The sequence below is a fragment of the Hylobates moloch genome, unplaced genomic scaffold (assembly GCF_009828535.3).
Source record: "Hylobates moloch isolate HMO894 unplaced genomic scaffold, HMol_V3 SCAFFOLD_21, whole genome shotgun sequence".
NCBI lineage: Eukaryota > Metazoa > Chordata > Mammalia > Primates > Hylobatidae > Hylobates > Hylobates moloch.
The window spans coordinates 29,192,283-29,211,289 of NW_026652296.1; the positions used below are offsets into that span (position 1 = coordinate 29,192,283).

Genomic DNA, 19,007 nt, shown 5'->3' on the forward strand with positions numbered 1-19,007 from the left:
GGAGGTGGATATTGGAGTGAAGTGGGAAAAAAAAAACGTAGGGGGGCCTGGCATAGACCAAGGATGGTATGCCATGAACCAAGGCATTTGATAAATTCAGCTGTTTTGTTTGCTTGTTTTGTTTTGAGATGGAGTCTCTCTCTGTCACCAGGCTGGAGTGCAGGGGCGCGATCTCGGCTCACTGCAACCCCCGACTCCCTGGTTCAAGCTAGTCTCCTGCCTCAGCCTCCCAAGTAGCTGGGATTACAGGCATGTGCCACCACGCCCTGCTGGTTTTTGTATTTTTAGTAGAGATGGGGTTTCACCATGTTGGCCAGGATGGTCTTGATCTCCTGACCTCGTGATACACCCGCCTTGGCCTCCCAAAGTGCTGGGATTACAGGCTTGAGCCACCGCGCCCGGCCTAAATTCAGCTCTTTACCTGAGGTCCAGGAAAAAAGAAAAAAAAAACAAACCTGTGAATAGCCAATGTTATTTAGTGCACTCTAATTTCTTAGAGTAAAAATCAGAATGACATTTTCTGTTTAAAGTGAGGCGGACGCTTTAAGTCAACTGTGCTGTATCTGCTTATAGGGATATTTTTCTGCTTTTATTGTCAGGGTAACATTCGTGTCCAGGCTGGAGTTCAATGGTGTGATCATAGCTCACCATAGCCTTGAACTCCTGTGCTCAAGTCATCCTTCAGCCTCAATCTCCTGAGTAGCTGGGAATATAAGCCTGCACCACCATGTCTGGCTAATTTTTAAATGTTTTCTAGAGATGAGGTCTTGCTATGTTGCCCAGGCTGGTTGCCTGTGGGGATACCCTGTAACCATTAAAAAGAGCATTTCTCAGGAGGCTGAGGCAGAATTGCTTGAACTTGGGAGGCAGAGATTGCAGTAAGCCGAGATCATGCCACTGCACTCCAGCCTGGGTGACAGAGACTCCGTCTCAAAAAACAAAACAAAACAAAACAATAACAACAAAAAAAGAGAATTTACAGCTGGGTGTAATGACATACATCTATAGTCCCAAATACTTAGGAGGCTGAGACGGGAGGATCATCTGAGCCCAGGAGAACAAGGCTTCAGTAAGCTATGATTATGTGACTGCACTCCAGCCTGGGCAACAGAGCAAGACCTCATCTCTAAAAAAAAAAGAAAGAAAAAAAAAAAAAATCCGATCCAAAATGAGGGAGCTATGAAATAGGAAACACGTGTTAAAAAATTATGTTTTTGGCTGGGCGCAGTGGCTCACACCTGTAATCCCAGCACTTTGGGAGGCCAAGGCAGGTGGATTACCTGAGGCCAGTAGTCCAGCCTGATCAACAAGGTGAAACCCCGTCTCTACTAAAAATACAAAAATTAGCTGGGCACGGTGGCACACACCTGTAATCCTAGCTACTTGGGAGGCTGAGGCAAGAGAATCGTTTGAACCTGGGAGGTGGAGGTTGCAGTGAGCCGAGAACTCGCCACTGCACTCCAGCCTGGGCAACAGAGTGAGACTCCATCTCAAAAAAAAACAACAACAACAACAACAACAAAAAATCTTTAATTCACTCACAGACTGGAAAAAACTAAAAATTTTGGTGCTATCCAATGCAGGTGAGCGCCTGGGTAGGCCAGCACACTTGTAACTGTCAGTGGGAATGTAAAATGGTACAATCTTTTTGGAGGGTGATTTGGCACTATCTAATTACAAATGGAGATGCATTTGACCTGGTAGACCTATTGCAGATAGACTTGAAGAAAATAAGTGCACAAATTATGTGTATGAGTGTTCATGATAATACTGCTATGATACCCCAACACTGGACAGACCTAAATACCCTCAGGGTACACTGTAAAACAGAACCATAAGCAGCTGTTAAAAAGAATGAAAGAGGCTGGGCATGATGGCCCATGCCTGTAATCCCAGCACTTTGGGAGGCTGAGGCGGGCAGATCACAAGGTCAAGAGATCAAGACCATCCTGGCCAACATGGTGAAACCCCATCTCTACTACAAATACAAAAATTAGCTGGGCGTGGTGGCACGCACCTGTAATCCCAGCTACTCTGGAGGCTGAGGCGGGAGAATCACTTGAACCAGGGAGGCAGAGGTTGCATTGAGCTGAGATCACACACCACTGCACTCCAGCCTGGCGACAGAGGAAGAGTCTGTCTCCAAAAAAAAAAAAAAAAAAAAAAAAAGAAGAATGAAAGAATGGGGTAATTTGACTGTGTTGATATAAAAATACCTCCATGGTAAGAATCATGTATTTGATACATATATAAATATATATAATTTAACATAAGTATAGATTTATGCATGACAGAATCACAGGAAACTGTATTGGGGAGAGGATAATGGTTCATTTGTACTTTAGGTTGAAAAAAATATATATTTTTTGAGATGGAGTTTTGCTCTGTTGCCTAGGCTGGCAACAAATTTTGTTAAATGATATACATTATTGATGAGTCAGTTTATTTATTTACTTATGAATGAGATGAGGTCTTACTATGTTGCCCACACTGGCCTCCAACTCCTGAGCTCAAGTGATCCTCCCACCTTAGCCTCCCAAAGTATTAGGATAACAGGTGAGCCACTGCGCCAGGCCTACATGTATATTTATTTTTTAATTGAGTCATTTCTTTTTTTTTTTTTTTTTAAATTGAGACAGAGTCTCGCTGTGTCGCCAGGCTGGAGTGCAGTGGCACCATCTAAGCTCATTGCAACCTCTGCTTCCTGGGTTCAAGCGATTCTCCTGCCTCAGCCTCCCGAGTAGCTGGGACTACAGGCGCACACCACCATGCCCAGCTAATTTTTGTATTTTTAGTAGAAACCGGGTTTCACCATGTTGGCCAGGATGGATTTTTGTAGTTTTTGTAGAGACGGGGTTTCACCATGTTGGCCAGGGTGGTCTTGAATTCCTGACCTCAGATGATCCACCCACCTCGGCTTCCCAAAGTGCTGGGATCACAGGTGTGGGCCACTGCGCCCAGCCTACATTTTAAGATGTAAATTAAAGACATCCTTGAGGAATTTTCAATGACCAGGAAAAAAGTTAACATACTATTAAAAGAACAAGAAGGGGCCAGGTGTGGTGGCTCATGCCTGTAATACCAGCACTTTACAAGGCCAAGGAGGGTGGATAGCTTGAGCCTAGGAGTTTGAGATCAGCCTGGGTAACATGCAAAACCCTATCTCCACTAAAAATACGAAAATTAGCTAGGTGTGGTGGTGCACACCTTGTAGTCCCAGCTACTCTGGAGGCAGAGGTGGGAGGATTGCTTGAGCCCAGGAGGTTGAGGCTATAGTGAGCCATGATTGCACTATGGCACTCCAGCCTGGGTGACAGAGCAAGACCTTGTCTCAAAAACAAAACAAAACAAACAAAACAAGGGCCTGGCATGGTGGCTTATATCTGTAATCTTAGTGCTTTAGGAGGCCAAGGAGTTTGTTACCAGCCTGGGCAACATAGTAAAACCTTGTCTCTAAAAATAAAATACAATAAAATAAAATCAGCCAGTTTTCCACTTGAGTCCAGGAATTGAGGTTCCAGTGAGCCATGATTGCACCAGTGCACTCCAGGCTGGGCAAGAGTGACCCTGTCTCTAAACAAACCAATAAACAAAGAAAAACCTAACATAAACAACAAAAAGAAGATCTAACACTACAGTTATGATTATAATAATGCTAAACATACACTTATTAAAAGGCTGAAAGGGATGGATGCAGTGGCTTACGCCTGTAATCCCAGCACTTTGGGAGGGAGAGGTGGGAGGATCACTTGAGCCCAGGAGTTTGAGACCAGACTGGGCAACAAAGTGAAATCTTGTTTCTACTAAAAGAAAAAATTGGCCGGGCACAGTGGCTCACGTTCGTAATCCCAGCACTTTGGGAGGCCAAGGCGGGCGGATCATGAGGTCAGGAGTTTGAGACCAGCCTGACCAACATGGTGAAACCCTGTCTCTACTAAAAATACAAAAATTAGCTGGGCGTGGTGGCGCACGTCTGTAATCCTAGCTACTCAGCCGGCTGAGGCAGGAGAATCACTTGAACCTGGGAGGTGGATGTTGTAGTGAGCTGAGATTGCGCCACTGCACTCCAGCCTGGGTGACAGAGCGAGACTCCGTCTCAAAAAAGAAAAAATTAGCAGGGTGTGGTGGCGCGTGCCTATAATCCCAGCTACTTGGGAGGCTGAGGCAGGAGGATCTCTTGAGCCTAAGAGGTTGAGGCTGCAGTGAACTGTGATGGCACGATTGCACTCCAGCCTGGGGGACAGAGTGAGACTCTGTCCTAAAATAAATAAAAAGCCCGAAAGGAGATATGCCAAAATGTTAATGACTACTTCTGTGCTGTGGAATTTATTTTTCCCTCTATTGATATACTTTCTTTAGTTTTTCTGAATATATTACTTTTATAATCCAGAAAATAGTACAACTAAGGAGAGTTTGCAGTAACATGAGAAAATGTTTATGATGTTATTAATGTGAAGTGAAAAAAGCAGCTACAAACTGAATACACCATGTGGTCACAGCTACGGAGAAACCATGCACAGGGAGAAACAGTGGAAGGACACACCTCCGAAGGGAAACTGTGACTGTCTCTGGTAGTGGGGTTTTGGATGACTGCTGTTTTTCCCTTTTTACTTTTCTGTGTTTTCCAGGTTTTCAACACTGAGCCTGTGTAACTTTTATTGGGAAAATAAACCTCGATAAATTAAAAAAAAAAAAAAAAGGCCATTAGTATGGTAGAGGTATGTCTGAGCACAAGCTATACCCCATCCCAACATAAACAGTATGATGAAACCAAACTGATATCACAAAAACAAAACAAAAAGCTACATGGATAAAAGAAATACAGACTAGTGAGAAAGGGTCCCAAACACTAACAGCTGTTGTCTTTGGGTAGGTCTATGGGTGAATTATTAATTTTTCTCTCTTCTTTATTTTCTATAAATGAACATGCATGGCTCTTGTGATGGGAAAAATAAAACAAAATAAGATAAAGTCATTGAGATCAAATGACACAACAGATGGCAAAAGACTTACTTTGAAAAAGAGGTAGAGCCCCAAGAGTGTGCAGCTGGCGATGATGGGGAAGCGGGCAGCATCCCGGCTGGTGATCGTTTCAGGCATGTCCGAAGCATTCTAGAGGAGAGAATGGCAATGGCTCAGCACGGCTGGTTCCCATGTGTTCCTGCAAGGCTCTGCTAATGCTGTTCCCTTGGCTAGGGATGCTGCCTGCCTCATCCTGGGGCAAGATGCTCTGATCTTGCCATTTTTTTTTTTGAGACAGAGTCTTGCTCTATCACCCAGGCTGGAATGAAGTGGCATGATCTCGGCTCACTGCAGCCTCCGCTTCCTGGGTTCAGGCGATTCTCCTGCCTCAGCCTCCCGAGTAGCTGGGACTGTAGGCATGCGCCACCATGCACAGCTAATTTTTGTATTTTTAGCAGAGATGGAGTTTTACCATGTTGGCTAGGCTGGTCTCGAACTGACCTGAAGTGATCCACCTGCCTCGGCCTCCCAAAGTGCTGGGATTACAGGTATGAGCCACCATGCCTGGCTGCTCCTGCCATTCTGCCATGAGGAGATCTGGACCCTGATCAAGAGACCAAGGAGAACCCAGGGCATGTGTGACACATCTGGGGAGAAGGGCTATGGCAGAGGCCATTCCCGTGTGGAATAACTGAGAGAAGAAAACCTGGACACCAGCGATGCCACAGCAGTTTCAGACCTCTCGAAGAAAATTGTTTTCAGTTTTCTAATGGATCAGCCAAGAGGGAAAAATGACTATTCTGTCATCCAGTAGGTAATGAATATTATGAGTTGAAATTAACAACAAACAAGACAGACAATGGCTGAAACTGCACATAGGAAGACACCAACTGTGAAGAGAAGCAAATCTTGACAAAACTTAAATTTAAGAAATTTGACTGGCAGACTTGAAAATGGTAAAAATAAAAGCCACAATTAAATTTATAATGGCAGATGCTATAGTTGGCAAGAATGTGATGTGGGTAAAGAACTGATGAATGATAAATATTTACATGAAAAAGAACTAAATGCAATCAAAATAATTTCAGTGTTACAAAAATGGAAAAGAATTGAAAATGGAGTAACAGACCAACATAGGAATAGATTAGCTTCTTAGAATTTATGCCAAAGAAGGCCAGGCGTGGTGGCTCACACCTGTAATCCCAGCACTTTGGAAGGCCGAGGCGGGTAGATCACGAGGTCAGGAGTTCGAGACCAGCCTGGCCAACATGGTGAAACCCCGTCTCTACTAAAAATACAAAAATTAGCCGGGCTCAGTGGCGGGCACCTATAATCCCAGCTACTTGGGAGGCTGAGTCAGGAGAATCGCTTGAACCCAGGAGGCAGAGGTTGCAGTGAGCCGAGATCGTGCCACTGAACACTCTAGCCTGGGCGACAGAGCAAGACTCCGTCTTAAAAAAAAAAAAAAAAAGAATTTATGACGAACTTCTTTTTTTTTGAGATGGAGTCTCACTCCATCATCACCTAGGCTGGAGTGCAGTGGCACAATCTTGGCTCACTGCAACCTCTGCCTCCTGGTTCAATCAATTCTCCCGCCTCAGCCTCTCAAGTAGCTAGGACTACAGGCACATGCCACCATACCTGGCTAATTTTTGTATTTTTTGCAGAAGAGGGGGTTTCGCCATGTCGGCCAGGCTGGTCTCAAACTCCTGGCCTCAGGTGATCTGCCCGCCTTAGCCTCACAAAGTGCTGTACTTATAGGTGTGAGCCATTGTACCCGGCCAGAACTTTCTAATGAAAATTTATCAATGATATGTAGTACTGGTATAAATTTATTTTATTTTATTTTATTTTTGGTATAAATTTGTATTCCAAACAGGTCAAAAGCTTCCAGGATCACAGTGGTCTCTACTTGCCCTCTCTCTGCTAGGCAAAATCCTCACAGTCCTCAAGGGCCTAGTAAATGTCACTGCCATGAAGCCCTTCCAGATTTCCCCGCTGGGACAAGCCTACTCTGCAACTGTTTTATATCATGGCTACCAAAAGTCCTAGCAATGCCAGATTAGACTCCTGCTCATGCCGAAGTTCTTTCCATAGTAGCCACAGGCTCATTACAGTGCCTGAGATTCTACCATCACCATGTCCATCCTGCAAGTAAAGCACCAGCATCCCTAGAAGAAGGGATCACATTCAGTTATGGAGACTCACAAATATTTTGGCTCACAAAAACCAACAATAAAAAACCTGCTAAGAGAGAAGGTGTCTGGAGAAGGTAAGACTGGCTCAGAGAGGCCCTAGTGTCCCAGGTGGAAGGTTGCAAAGAGGGAAGGAGATGGGGCAGAGGGCAGTAAGCCCACGAAATGACTACTAGGAGAGGGAGGTGTGGGCTAGATTTGAAATCCTGGGCTTAAGTAATCCTCCTGCCTCAGCCTCCCAAGTAGCTGGGATTACAGGCATGCGCCACTGTGCCTGGCTAAGGGAAATACATAGACAGCACTGGCCTAAAGTATAAACCTGTCCATGTCCAGCCTTTTGGGGAGGGTAATTTGGTAGGATGCATTCGATTGAAATTTCCACATGCCCAAAGATACAAAAAGAAGAGCCACAGAGGCCAGGCGCGGTGGCTCATGCTTGTAATCCCAGCACTTTGGGAGGCCGAGGTGGGCGGATCACGAGGTCAGGAGATCAAGACCATCCTGGCTAACATGGTGAAACTCCGTCTCTACTAAAAAATAGAAAAAATTAGCCGGATGTGGTGGCGGGCACCTGTAGTCCCAGCTACTTGGGAGGCTGAGGCAGCAGAATGGCGTGAACCCGGGAGGCGGAGCTTGCAGTGAGCCAAGATCATGCCACTGCATTCCAGCCTGGGCCACAGAGTGAGACTCTGTCTCAAAAAAAAAAAAAAACAAAAAACACCATGGAACAAGAACTATAAATGGCTCTTAATAATAAAAAAAAGTCTTTATTCTCACTCTTAATAAGAGCTCAGACTAAAGCACACTGAGATTCTGTTTTTTGTCTAATAGAAAGGTAAGAATCCACACACTGGGTAACATACTGAGTCAGTGGGGCTACGGGGAAAGATGTAGTCTCCCACACTGCCTATGAGAGTCAATCTGTCTTCCTGTAGAAAGCAACTAGGCAATACATAAAAAATCACAAATACACATACCCTTTGACCAAGCAATTCCACCTGTGGGAATTCTCCCTACAGATATAGTTCATACATAAGTAAAATGCTACATATAAAGTGTATCCAAGGTATTCCTTGCTCTGTTAACAGCTTGCTGAGTGACTGGGTTTACTTCTCTGTCAAACAGGAGGACGATCTCTAGCCTCACTTCAAAAAAGGTCCAAGAGCCTTCTTTTTTTTAAAGAAAAGCGACAGAGTCTCTCTTTGTTGCCCAGGCTGGAGTGCAGTGGCAGGATCATAGCTCACTGCAGCCTTGAACTCCTGGCATCAAGTGATCCTCCTGCCTTGGCCTCCTAAAATGCTGAGATTATAGACATGAACCACGGCACCCAGCCCCATAGGAGTCTTAAACCAAATGAGATATGGGATGCGAAACAGCCTGGCAAACTGTAAAGTACTGTGCCCGTATTGGGGGTTGTGACTATCAGGGAGAGCTGAGTGAGGAGGTCCCTAACCACACCCTTGCCTATGCATGGCTGAGGCAGCCCAGGCTCTGGGCTGGAAGGGAGACCCTCCCCTCTGGAGCCACTGGAGGCAGCTCCATGTGAGTCACTTAGACGGCTTTGCCAGGAGGTGGGAGTGGGGTGGGTGAGCAATACCCACATGAGAGGCCCGGTTTCCTTCCTTCCCTATTCTCTCCCAACCCTTGGCTTCTGCTTTTGCCAGCAGGGTGCTGTGGGACTTGGGCAAGTTCCTCATCCCCTCTGAGCATCTCCACACATTCAATACATTTCCTGTGTAGCAGTAGTATGGGTACAAAAATGAGTTCCTGATCTTGAAGCACTCACAGGCAGGTAGGTTAATACCATGACATGATACATATTACAGGGAACAGGTAATCTATTTTATGGAATGCACAGCAAAACTGGCTGGGTGTGGTGGCTCATACCTGTAATCCCACAGCACTGTGGGAGATGGAGGCGGGCGGATCACCTGAGGTCAGGATTTCGAGACCAGCCTGGCCAACATGGTGAAACCTTGTCTCTACTAAAAATACAAAAATTAGCTGGGTGTGCTGGTGTGCACCTGTAATTCCCAGCTACTTGGGAGGCTGAGGGAGGAGAACAGCTTGAACCTGGGAGGTGGAGGTTGCAGTGAGCTGAGACTGAGCCACTGAACTCCAGCCTGGGCGACAGCGAGACTCTGTCTCAAAAAAAAAAAAAAGACCAGCCTGGCCAACATGGTGAAACCCCATCTCTACTAAAAATACAAAAATTAGCTGGGTGTGATACCGTGCACCTATGGTCCCAGCTACTCAGGAGGTTGAGGCAGGAGAATTGCTTGAACCCGGGAGGTGGAGGCTGTAGTGAGTGGGGATCGTGCCACTGAACTCCAGCCTCGGCAACAGAGCGAGACTCTGTCTCACATAAAAAAAAAAAAAAAAGCCCCTCCAAAACAAAACCCCAAACAGGCTATTATAATGTAGTGTGACACATGATGCAACAGACATGTATATCAGTGTGACACACAATATGAACATCAGCAGTTATGAAGGGACTCTGAGATCAGGAAGTCCATTTGGACTCCCAGCTCTACTTCCCAGCTGTGGGACCTTGGGAAAGTGATTTTTTTTTTCTCTAAGCCTCAGTTTCTTCAGCTGTAAAACAAGTTGTGAGGATTCTGATTTCTGCTTTGGAAGTACTCAGCATTGTGCCTTGAGTCATCATTTAAACTGTATACACCATTTGTATCATTATTATGCACAATGGAATCACGAGACAGCCAACAAGACACTATTTCTGCAGAGAAGTAAGGGAGTCAGAGGTGGCGAGAGCAGGTACCACTTAAGCAAGGCCTTGATGGTCAAGCACAGGGTCTGGTAGTCTGGAGCCAGATAAATGCTGACTGGGTTGAGGAGTCAGCTTGTCAGTTTTTTTTTTTTTTTTTGAGTGGAGTTTTGCTCTCTTTGCCCAGGCTGGAGTGCAGTGGCACAATCTCGGCTCACTACAAATCAAGTGATTCTCTGCCTCGGCCTCCTGAGTAGCTGGGATTATAGGTACCCGCCACCACACCCGGCTAATTTTGTATTTTTAGTAGAGATGGGGTTTCACCATGTTGGCCAGGCTGGTCTCAAAGTCCTGACCTCAGATGATCTGCCTGCCTTGGCCTCCCAAAGTGCTGGGATTACAGGTGTGAGCCACCACGCCTGGCTTGAGGAGTCTGCTTTGTGTACAAGGAAAGGAAGTGCTTATCAGGCAGAAAGATATGCACATGCAGAGGCTCAGGGCTGTCAAAGGACACACAGAACTCTGTGGCTTCACCTACGAACCAGTATTATGGCTCATTTCCACATATTCCTTTCAATTCAGCTCAGCACCCTGGGTGGGAAGAGGCCTAATCTTATTCAGTGACAAACCAAGGTTGGACAGATCCTCTCCATCACACAGAGGACTCTGGTCTCCTTTGTGGGTGACTTATAAATATCCCATGCTGCAATGCTGAGTCAGAATGGGAGACCGGACCGTAATCCCAGCACTTTGGGAGGTCAAGGTGGGCAGATCGGTTGAGCCCAGGAGTTTGAGACCAGCATGGGCAACATGGAGAAACTCTGCCTCTATTAAAAAAATAATAATAAATAAAAGAACGGGAGACCTGAAATCTGACGATAATAGTAATAACAATAACATTACTGCACTGTTCTAGGTACTTTACATGTTTTCATCCTCACAAAAACCCCACAAAGCAGGTCCTTTTTTTTTTTTTGTTTGAGACAGAGTCTCGCTCTGTTGCCCAGGCTGGAATGCAGTGGCGCAATCTCGGCTCACTGCAACCTCCGCCTCCTGGTTTCAAGCAATTCTCGTGTCTCAGCCTCCCGAGTAGCTGGGACTACAGGCATGTACCACCATGCCCAGATAATTTTTTGTATTTTTAGTAGAGACAGGGTTTCATCATGTTAGTCAGGATGGTCTCGATCTCCTGACCTCGTGATCTGCCTGCCTTGGCCTCCCAAAGTGCTGGGATTACAGGCGTGAGCCACCGCGCCTGGCCAGCAGGTACTTTTAATAGCTGTTTTACAGATGAGGAAGCGGAGGTCTAGAGAGGTGAAGTAACTTGCTTAGTGTCACACAGCTGGTGAGTGGCAGAGCCAGGACTGAAACTGAGGCAGTCCAGTTCCAGACCCCAAACTCTTAGGAGCTATTTCCTAGAAGATTTCTATCTTTCCTATCTGGAAATTTCTGTTGGAAAGTTTTAACAGGAAGATACTTGGGAAGCCTGCAACCTTTCTGAGGAACAGAATCCTGAAGGTAACTGAACAGCTAATCTTTGTAGTGATAAAAATACTAAAAAGTTGTTAGGATTCTTTACCAATCCAATTGCGATTTTTTAACCAGATTTGCGTGTGTAAATACAATAGCTCCTGCAACATAAAACACAATTAGAAAGTGGGGGAAAAACCTGACACAAACAGCAGAAGTAAATGTAGCTTCCATGACATTCTGGATGTTGTTATCAGAGCGGAAACAAAAGCTGTAAGAGAGGACAGATGCCTGCTTCAAGCCATTGGCACGGCTCAAGCTCTCAGAGCACTGCTTCTACACCATGCCCTGGAAATGATCTGAAATTCACGGGCCATTCTGTTACTGTTGCCCCAGCTGGAGACTCCAGAGTCTCCATTCCTTACCACAACATCCAGTCACTCAGCTCTCCAAGGTTACCTTTCCTAACTTCCCACCCCAATCCTTTGGCCCTCATTGCTGTCTTCACAACCCCTGCACCAATATTACACTTCTCCCTCCTGCCTATCACCCACCCTGCCATGAGCTCTTTCTAAAGCCTACACCTGATTGTATCACGTATCTGCTTAAAAACCTCTGGAGAAGCCAGGCACAGTGGCTCACACCTGTAATCCCAGCACTATGGGAGGCCGAGGCGGGCGGATCACTTGAGGTCAAGAGTTCGAGACCAGCCTGGCCAACATGGTGAAACCCTATCACTACTAAAAATATAAAAATTAGCCGGGCGTAGTGGCACACACCTTTAATTCCTGCTACTTGGGAGGCTGAGGCACGAGAATTGTTTGTACCCGGAAGGCGGAGGTTGCAGTGAGCCAAGATCACACCACTGCACTCCAGCCTAGCCAAAGAGTGAGACTCTAACAAACAAACAAACAAAAACAACAACAAAAAAACAAAACCTCTGGAGAACAGACTACTCCACAGCCATTAAACAAGAATTGAGATCACTGCTGGTGGGAAAGTAAACTGATACAACCTCTACAGTGGATCATATGGTAAAATCTATCTAAATAAAAAGTGTGGGCTGGGAACAGTGGCTCACGCCTGTAATCTCAGCACTTTGGGAGGCCAAGGCGGGCAGATCACCTGAGGTCAGGAGTTTGAGACCAGCCTGGCCAACATGGTGAAACCCCATCTGTAGGAAAAATATAAAAATTAGCCAGGTGTGGTGGGTGCGCGCCTGTAATCCTGTAATCCCAGCTACTCAAGAGGCTGAGGTGGGAGAATTGCTTGAACCCAGGAGGCAGAGGTTGCAGTGAGCTGAGATGGCGCCACCGCACTCACAATCAGCCTGGGTGACAGAGCGAGACTGTCTCAAAAAAAAAAAAAAAAAACAAAAGGGTGCATAGCCTTCGACCCACCAATTTTGAGAAATTTATCCCACAAATACACAGACAAGTGTGAAATAAAAATGTATAGTGATATTAATTTCAGCATGGTTTGTAATAGCAAAAGACTGAAACAACCCAAATGACCAGTGGGGGACTCAAATTCTCAAATTTGAGCATGCATCAGCATCACCAGGTGGGCTTGTTAAAACACACATTGCTGGGCCCACCTTGAGCTTCTGATTCAGAATGTGCATTTCTAACAAGTTCTGGGGTGATGCTGACACTGCTGGCCCAGGGACCAGATACTAGAGAACTAGCATTCTAAGCAAACTGGGGTACAAGTGGGATACCATACAGCTGTTAAAGAACACACCCACACCCTATGTACTGACATGATTGGATCTGCAACACACATTAGGTGAAAAAAGCAAGGTGCAAGGAAGAGTGTACTGGCCAGGCGCGGTGGCTCACGCCTGTAATCCCAGCACTTTGGGAGGCCGAGGTGGGTGGGTCACCTGAGGTCAGGAGTTCAGGACCAGCCTGGACAACCTGGTGAAACCCCATCTCTGCAAAAATACAAAAATTAGCCAGGCGTGATGGCAGGTGCCTGCAATCCCAGCTACTCGGGAGGCTGAGGCAGAAGAATCGCTTGAACCCAAGAGATGGAGCGTGCAGTGAGCTGAGATTGTGCCATTGCACTCCAGCCTGGGTGACAGAGCAAGACTTGGTCTCATTAAAAAAAAAAAAAAAAATCAGGGAAAAGTATATGCCTATTTATTTGTAAAGACACAGAATCTTTCTGGATGGATATCTAAGAAATACAGGAGAGGGGCTGCCTCTGAGGAGGGAAATAGGGCAGCTTGGGGTAGCAGGGAGACTTTCACTGTGCACCCCTTTGTACCTTTTGAATTCTGTACCATGGGCATGTATTACCTACCCTCCCCACCATAAAAGATGAGGTAGATCTCTCTCTCCATATATATATGTATATATTTTTTGAGACAGGGTCTCACTCTGTTGCCCAGTGGTGCAATCAGGGCCCACTGCAGCCTTGAACTCCTGGGCTCAAGTTATCCTCTCGCCTCAACCTCCAGAGTAGCTAGGACTACAGGTGCATGCCATCATGTCTAGTAAACTTTAGGTCTATATGTACTGACACAGAAAAATAATGAAACATATTATTATTATTATTTTTGAGATGGAGTCTCACTCTGTCGACCAGGCTGGAGTGCAGTGGCGTGATCTTGGCTCACTGCAACCTGTGCCTCCCGGGTTCAAGCGATTCTTGTGCCTCAGCCTCCTGAGTAGCTGGGATTACAGGTGTGCCCCACCACGCAAAGCTAATTTTTGTATTTTTAGTAGAGATGGGGCTTCACCATGTTGGCCAGGCTGGTCTTGAACTCCTGACTTCAAGTGATCCACCTGCCTCGGCCTCCCAAAAGTGCTGGGATTACAGGCATGAGCCACCGTGCCTGGCCAACATACTGTTAAAGAAAAAAAACTGCTGGGCACGGTGGCTCATGCCTGTAATCCCAGCACTTTGGGAGGCTGAGGAGGGTGGATCACCTGAGGTCGGGAGTTTGAGACCAGCCTGACCAACATGGAGAAATCCCATCTCTACTAAAAATACAAGATTAGCCAGGCGTGGTGGTGCCTGCCTGTAATCCCAGCTACTCGGGAGGCTGAGGCAGGAGAATCGCTTGAACCTGGGAGGTGGAGGTTGCAATGAGCCAAGATCATGCCATTGCACTCCAGCCCGGGCAACAAGAGTGAAACTCCATCTCAAAAAAAAAAAAAAAAAAAAAAAAAAAAATCAAGTTGTGGAGAAATATGTACTATATAATCCAATTTTTATAAAAATAAATTTTCATGTCTATATACACAGACACATACACAATGTATGTGTATACACAGAAAAAATTCTCGAAGGTTATATACCCAACAGCCAGTTGGGTTACTTCCAAGGAATAGTGCCCAGGAGGCTTTTCCTTTATACTTCTGCACTGCTTGATTTTTTTTTTTTTTAACAAATGTATAGTATTTTTGTAACAATAACGATTAACTGCTGCATTGCTTTCAGGATTCTCTTCCCCAGAAAGGCCACAGGCTTCCTGAACATCTTGTCACTACATCCAAGCCCCTCTTCTGGGCTCACATGATACTCTTCACTGCCTCCCTGAACACATCTTGTGGTCCCCTGCCCCACCTTCTCCTGCTCTGCCTGTTGGACTCTCCCCATCCATGCAAAGACAACTGCTGCCCCCTCCAGGAGGCCTATCTATTTACTTGGCTAGTCACATGTCTGTTTCTCCTTGGTGACTGGGCTCAGTGAGGGCAGGGCTTGGCCTCCTTTGTCCCGGAACTCCTGGTACCCAGCCCAGAGCCTAGCCGAGAGCAGGCACCCAGTCCTGTTCGCTGAGGGCCCTTTAAACCAGTGTTTAATGTGCAGCTACTGCCTGGGTCAGATTCGCTTCTGTGTGGGATACAGGACTCTTGACAGTGATGGGTGCTGCTCTGAGACTGCTCCTCCCAAGGCTCGCAACATACTCCTGGAGGCTCTACCTTCTTTCTCTCTATGATTTCACAATTTTCCCTGCCTGTTATGGACACCTTGACCCTTGGGGAGAATTCTGTCCTCACATTCCCTCTCTCCCAACTGGTTTTGGGGTCCAACACTGGTGGGAAATCAAAACTGGGTCCCCACACTAACTCTTCTCTCTCCTTTTCACATGACCAGGGAAATGACTCAGGGTAGAAAGGGAGTCACTTGGCCTGTCCTTTCCCTAGGTCAATGCTGCCTGTCTTTAAAGGTACCTGTATTAGGACAGAGCCCTGGACTAGGACTAGGCATACCTGGTTCTGCCCCTAAATGGCAGAGTGATCTTCAGAAGTCATTTCTTTGACTCTCAGTTTCCTTTCCTGTACAACGAGGATAATGAAACTGGCTCTGCCTGCCACCTCAGTTGCTGTGAGCATCAAAGGGCGTGAAGGTTTTGCAAGCTTTACAGCATCTGGGTCATTGGTGGTGGCAGGCTCTTAATGGTCAGGTCCTGTTTGTAAATTCATACAGTCCTCCGCACCCTGCTGCCCTGCAGGAGATGCTTGGGAGAGGTATTCAGAGGCTAAGGCTTTCTCTCATCCATACCCTCTGTTCCAGCCACACCAAACCTTCCACTATTTCCTGAACTGCCTCGTAGCCTCCTGCCTCCGTACCTCTCTCTGCTTACCTGGTTTCTTTTGTTTAGAATGCCTTCTCCTGGCTGAAATTCTACCTCTACGTCAAGGCTCAGGCCTACCTCTAGCACAAAGCCTCCCTGCACTGTCTCAGATGTGCTCAATCTTTCTCCCTAAATCTTGTAGCATTGCTTGTATTATAATCACAGATCTAGTTATTATTCTTTCACCTGGGCTCCCGAATTCCTTGGTGACAGGGCTCTGACCTACTCATCTTTGCAGCAATCCTCCCTTACCCCTGACGGTGGAAGTTCAGGAAATACTGTTGCCTGTAAGGTGTTTTCTGCAGAGATTAGTGATCCATGTACAGAAGTTGCCAGGGAGAATTAGTTTGGAGAGCAGCTCAGATCAAGCTGCCTAGCCTTATGCCAGCTGTCCTTCGCCTCCTCTGTCCTGGTTTATCTCAGAACTTCTCTCGACACTAAGTGTCTACCTGACAGGCATAGTAGAGAGGCTTAATATCACCTGAACTCAGCTTAGAAAAATCCAAATAAAAAGGAAAATGGAGTCATGTTTGAGTCTCTCAGCCTAAGCCCTGCCTAACTACTTTCCTTTGCATCTGATCGCATATAGAGCCAGTAGTGAGTTCTCTGCTCTTGGGGAAGGAAGGTGGCAGGCCTCAGCTACTGCTCAAGTCGGGTAGTGTTTTGAGAACCTCAGCTTCAGCAGTTTCAAAAGTGGCAGCTGCTTTGTGGGCCTGCCCTCTTTGGGCAAGACAGCTTCCACTTAGGTCCATCCTCAGGTCTGGGTGGGGGAGGAGCATCGGGGAGGTACAGATTAAGAGGTTGTGGAGGAAAGGAGAGAATGCCAGGAAGTGAAAAGCCATTGGTACAACGGGCTAGAGAGGGCTTAATATAGGGAAGAAGTGGGGCAAGGAAGTGGGAGGGAGAAGCAGAAGGTGAAATGTGCTGAAGTCCTCCTAGGTATCCAATGGGACAGATGTTGAGGCAGGCCAGGGATGGAGTCTGGCCCAGTCTCACAAGAGGGGCCAACAGTGGCCCAGCAGACAGGCCCAGTTTGGTGGGGGGATTGTCTTGGGGGTATGGGGAGAAGGGCTACTTTGAGGTAGGGTCAAAGGTTGGGTGGGAAAAGGGTTACAGGTTAGGAACAAGGTCTGGGTTTTGACTAGGCCATGTCCAAGGTTGGATGGTAGTTAAGAGAGAGGAAACCAGGAAAACAAGACGTCCATGCCTGGTTGGAAAGTAGAGGCACCAAGATGCCAGGTTCTGAGGAGCCAGCTGACTGGGATGGTTCCAGAAAGTGATGTGAAAAACTGAGGTCTAAGAGATCATTGTTTTTGAGGCAGGGGCAAGGGCCAGGTGTGGGGGATCTAGGTGAGCACATAAGGTGCCACAGATTCCAGTAAGACAGGAGTCAGAGTCTAGGGATGGGTCTGGATGGTAGAAAGGGCCCTGCGGTGGGCTGAGGCAGGGTTCCTAACAGGGGATGACACGAAACTGTACCATTCAGTAAGTTGTGAGGACCAGTATCCATCAGGTATAGATGGGGCTGGTCTGCCTGGGCCCAACAGGCTCAGAACAATCAGTGCCCGAGTCGCAGTGAGGGGACGGGCTGACAGCGTTCCCAGCCGCGGCATGATGCACAGGGAGGGAAGCGTCAGGGTCCGAGTCGGGAGCAGAAGCAAGTTCCTATTGGGGAAGGTGTCATACCCTGGTCGGGGGTCGGTGCCCAGATCCCGGGGCAGGAAATGCCAGCCCCGGAATGTGGGCCCGAGATAGAGGGAATGGTGATCAGGGCTGGGAAGAGTCAGTGTCCGGGGAGAGGAGGTGTCTGTCCCGCCTAGGAAGGGTCCATGTCGGCCGTGTTCGGTATGGGGGTGGAAAGTGCCCGGTTTTCCCGCTGACCCTACCTTGCCGCGGGCGCAGCGTACGGAGCGCAGGGCGCCAAAGAAGATGGGCAGCAGCGCCATGAGCAGGAGGCTGCCGTAGGCCAGCGCGATGCCCTCGGGCGTGGAAGGCGGCCGCGTAGTGCTGTTGGTGGGGCCGCCTGCCTCGGCGCTGCCGTTATGCGGATCGCTGAGGGCCGAGTCCATGGCGAGGGTGCGTTCGGGATCTGACTCCAGCTCCGGTTGCTGCAGCAGGGACGCAGACGGAGACACCGGCTCTGCAGGGAAAGCCACGTTCCCCTAAGGCAACAGGAAGTGACGTCTCCCTCCCAAGCCCGCGCCGCGCACGCTCGCACACACGCTTGCACGCACTCGCGCGCGCGTGCACGTCTCCCCGCCCGCTCGCCCTCTAGCGGTGGCAGAGGGCCGGGCGGCGGGTTGCTAAGCAACTTGTTAGTGGTCCGGACAGGGGCTCCGGGCCACTGCGGTGAGCATGCGACCCGAATGACCATTTCCCAGTCCCAGCCGATCTCCTCAATCCCAGGCTGTCCACTCTCCGCAAATCCTCATATTCCGAATAACTAAGAACGTGTTTATTCATACATGCATTTATTGGGTATCCAATTGTTTATTCACTCCTTAAATATTTATTGAGTGTCCCTCAATATGCCAACAACTGTCCGAGGCTCTGGGCTCAAGCGACCCTCCCACTTCAGCCTCCCGAGTAGCTGGGACTATAGGCGTATACCACCATGCCCAGCTAATTTTTCCATTTTTTGTAGAGATGGGGTTTCACCATGTTGCCCAGGCTGGTCTCGAATTCCTGGGCTCAAGCGATCTGCTCACCTTGGCCTCCCAAAGTGCTGGGATTACAGGCGTAAGCCACCATGCCTGGCCACTCAAGGAAATTATGTCTTAACTAAGTTTGAATGTTGTTCCTCTTCATTTGGTATATGAAACTTCAGCCGATTTTATATTGACATTCATCATTTAGTCAAACCCTTCACATGTTCTTCAAACCAACCAAATTTGGGGTTCTTGACATTTTCTGTGTCAATAAAATAAGATGTGGATCTTATCCTTTTTTTTGAGATGGTGTTTTGTTCTGTCACCCAGGCTGGAGTGCAGTAGTGTGATCTCGGCTCACTGCAACCTCCGTGTCCCGGGCTCAAGCAATTTTCCTGCCTCAGCCTCCTGAGTAGCTG

At 47.4% G+C, this 19,007-nt stretch overlaps 2 protein-coding genes across 11 annotated transcripts in view; one reads left to right on the forward strand and one right to left on the reverse strand.

Moving 5' to 3' along the window:
• HM13 (histocompatibility minor 13) overlaps nucleotides 1-18,119 on the reverse strand; it is a 55,268-nt gene extending 37,149 nt beyond the window's left edge. For 6 of the 8 annotated variants that reach the window (XR_004246033.2, XM_058432826.1, XM_058432825.1 and 3 more), the window contains exons 1-2: nucleotides 17,827-18,101; nucleotides 5,014-5,112 (exon numbers count right to left, since the gene is read on the reverse strand). Coding sequence is in view for 7 of the 8 variants with exons in the window: in XM_058432826.1 (XP_058288809.1) it covers nucleotides 5,014-5,112; nucleotides 17,827-18,009 (282 nt within the window). In the remaining variant the exon portion in view is untranslated. Of the gene's footprint in view, nucleotides 1-5,013; nucleotides 5,113-17,826 lie in introns of all 8 variants that reach the window. The other 2 variants (XM_032142935.2, XM_032142931.2) reach the window with 1 other exon arrangement.
• A 48-nt stretch (nucleotides 18,120-18,167) lies between these two features.
• Nucleotides 18,168-19,007, forward strand: part of DEFB124 (defensin beta 124) — a 41,943-nt gene continuing 41,103 nt past the window's right edge. Inside the window, exon 1 of one of the 3 annotated variants that reach the window (XR_009211494.1) lies at nucleotides 18,168-18,289. The gene's annotated coding sequence lies outside the window, so the exon portion shown is untranslated. Of the gene's footprint in view, nucleotides 18,290-18,323; nucleotides 18,419-19,007 lie in introns of those variants that run through there. The other 2 variants (XM_058433046.1, XM_058433047.1) reach the window with 2 other exon arrangements.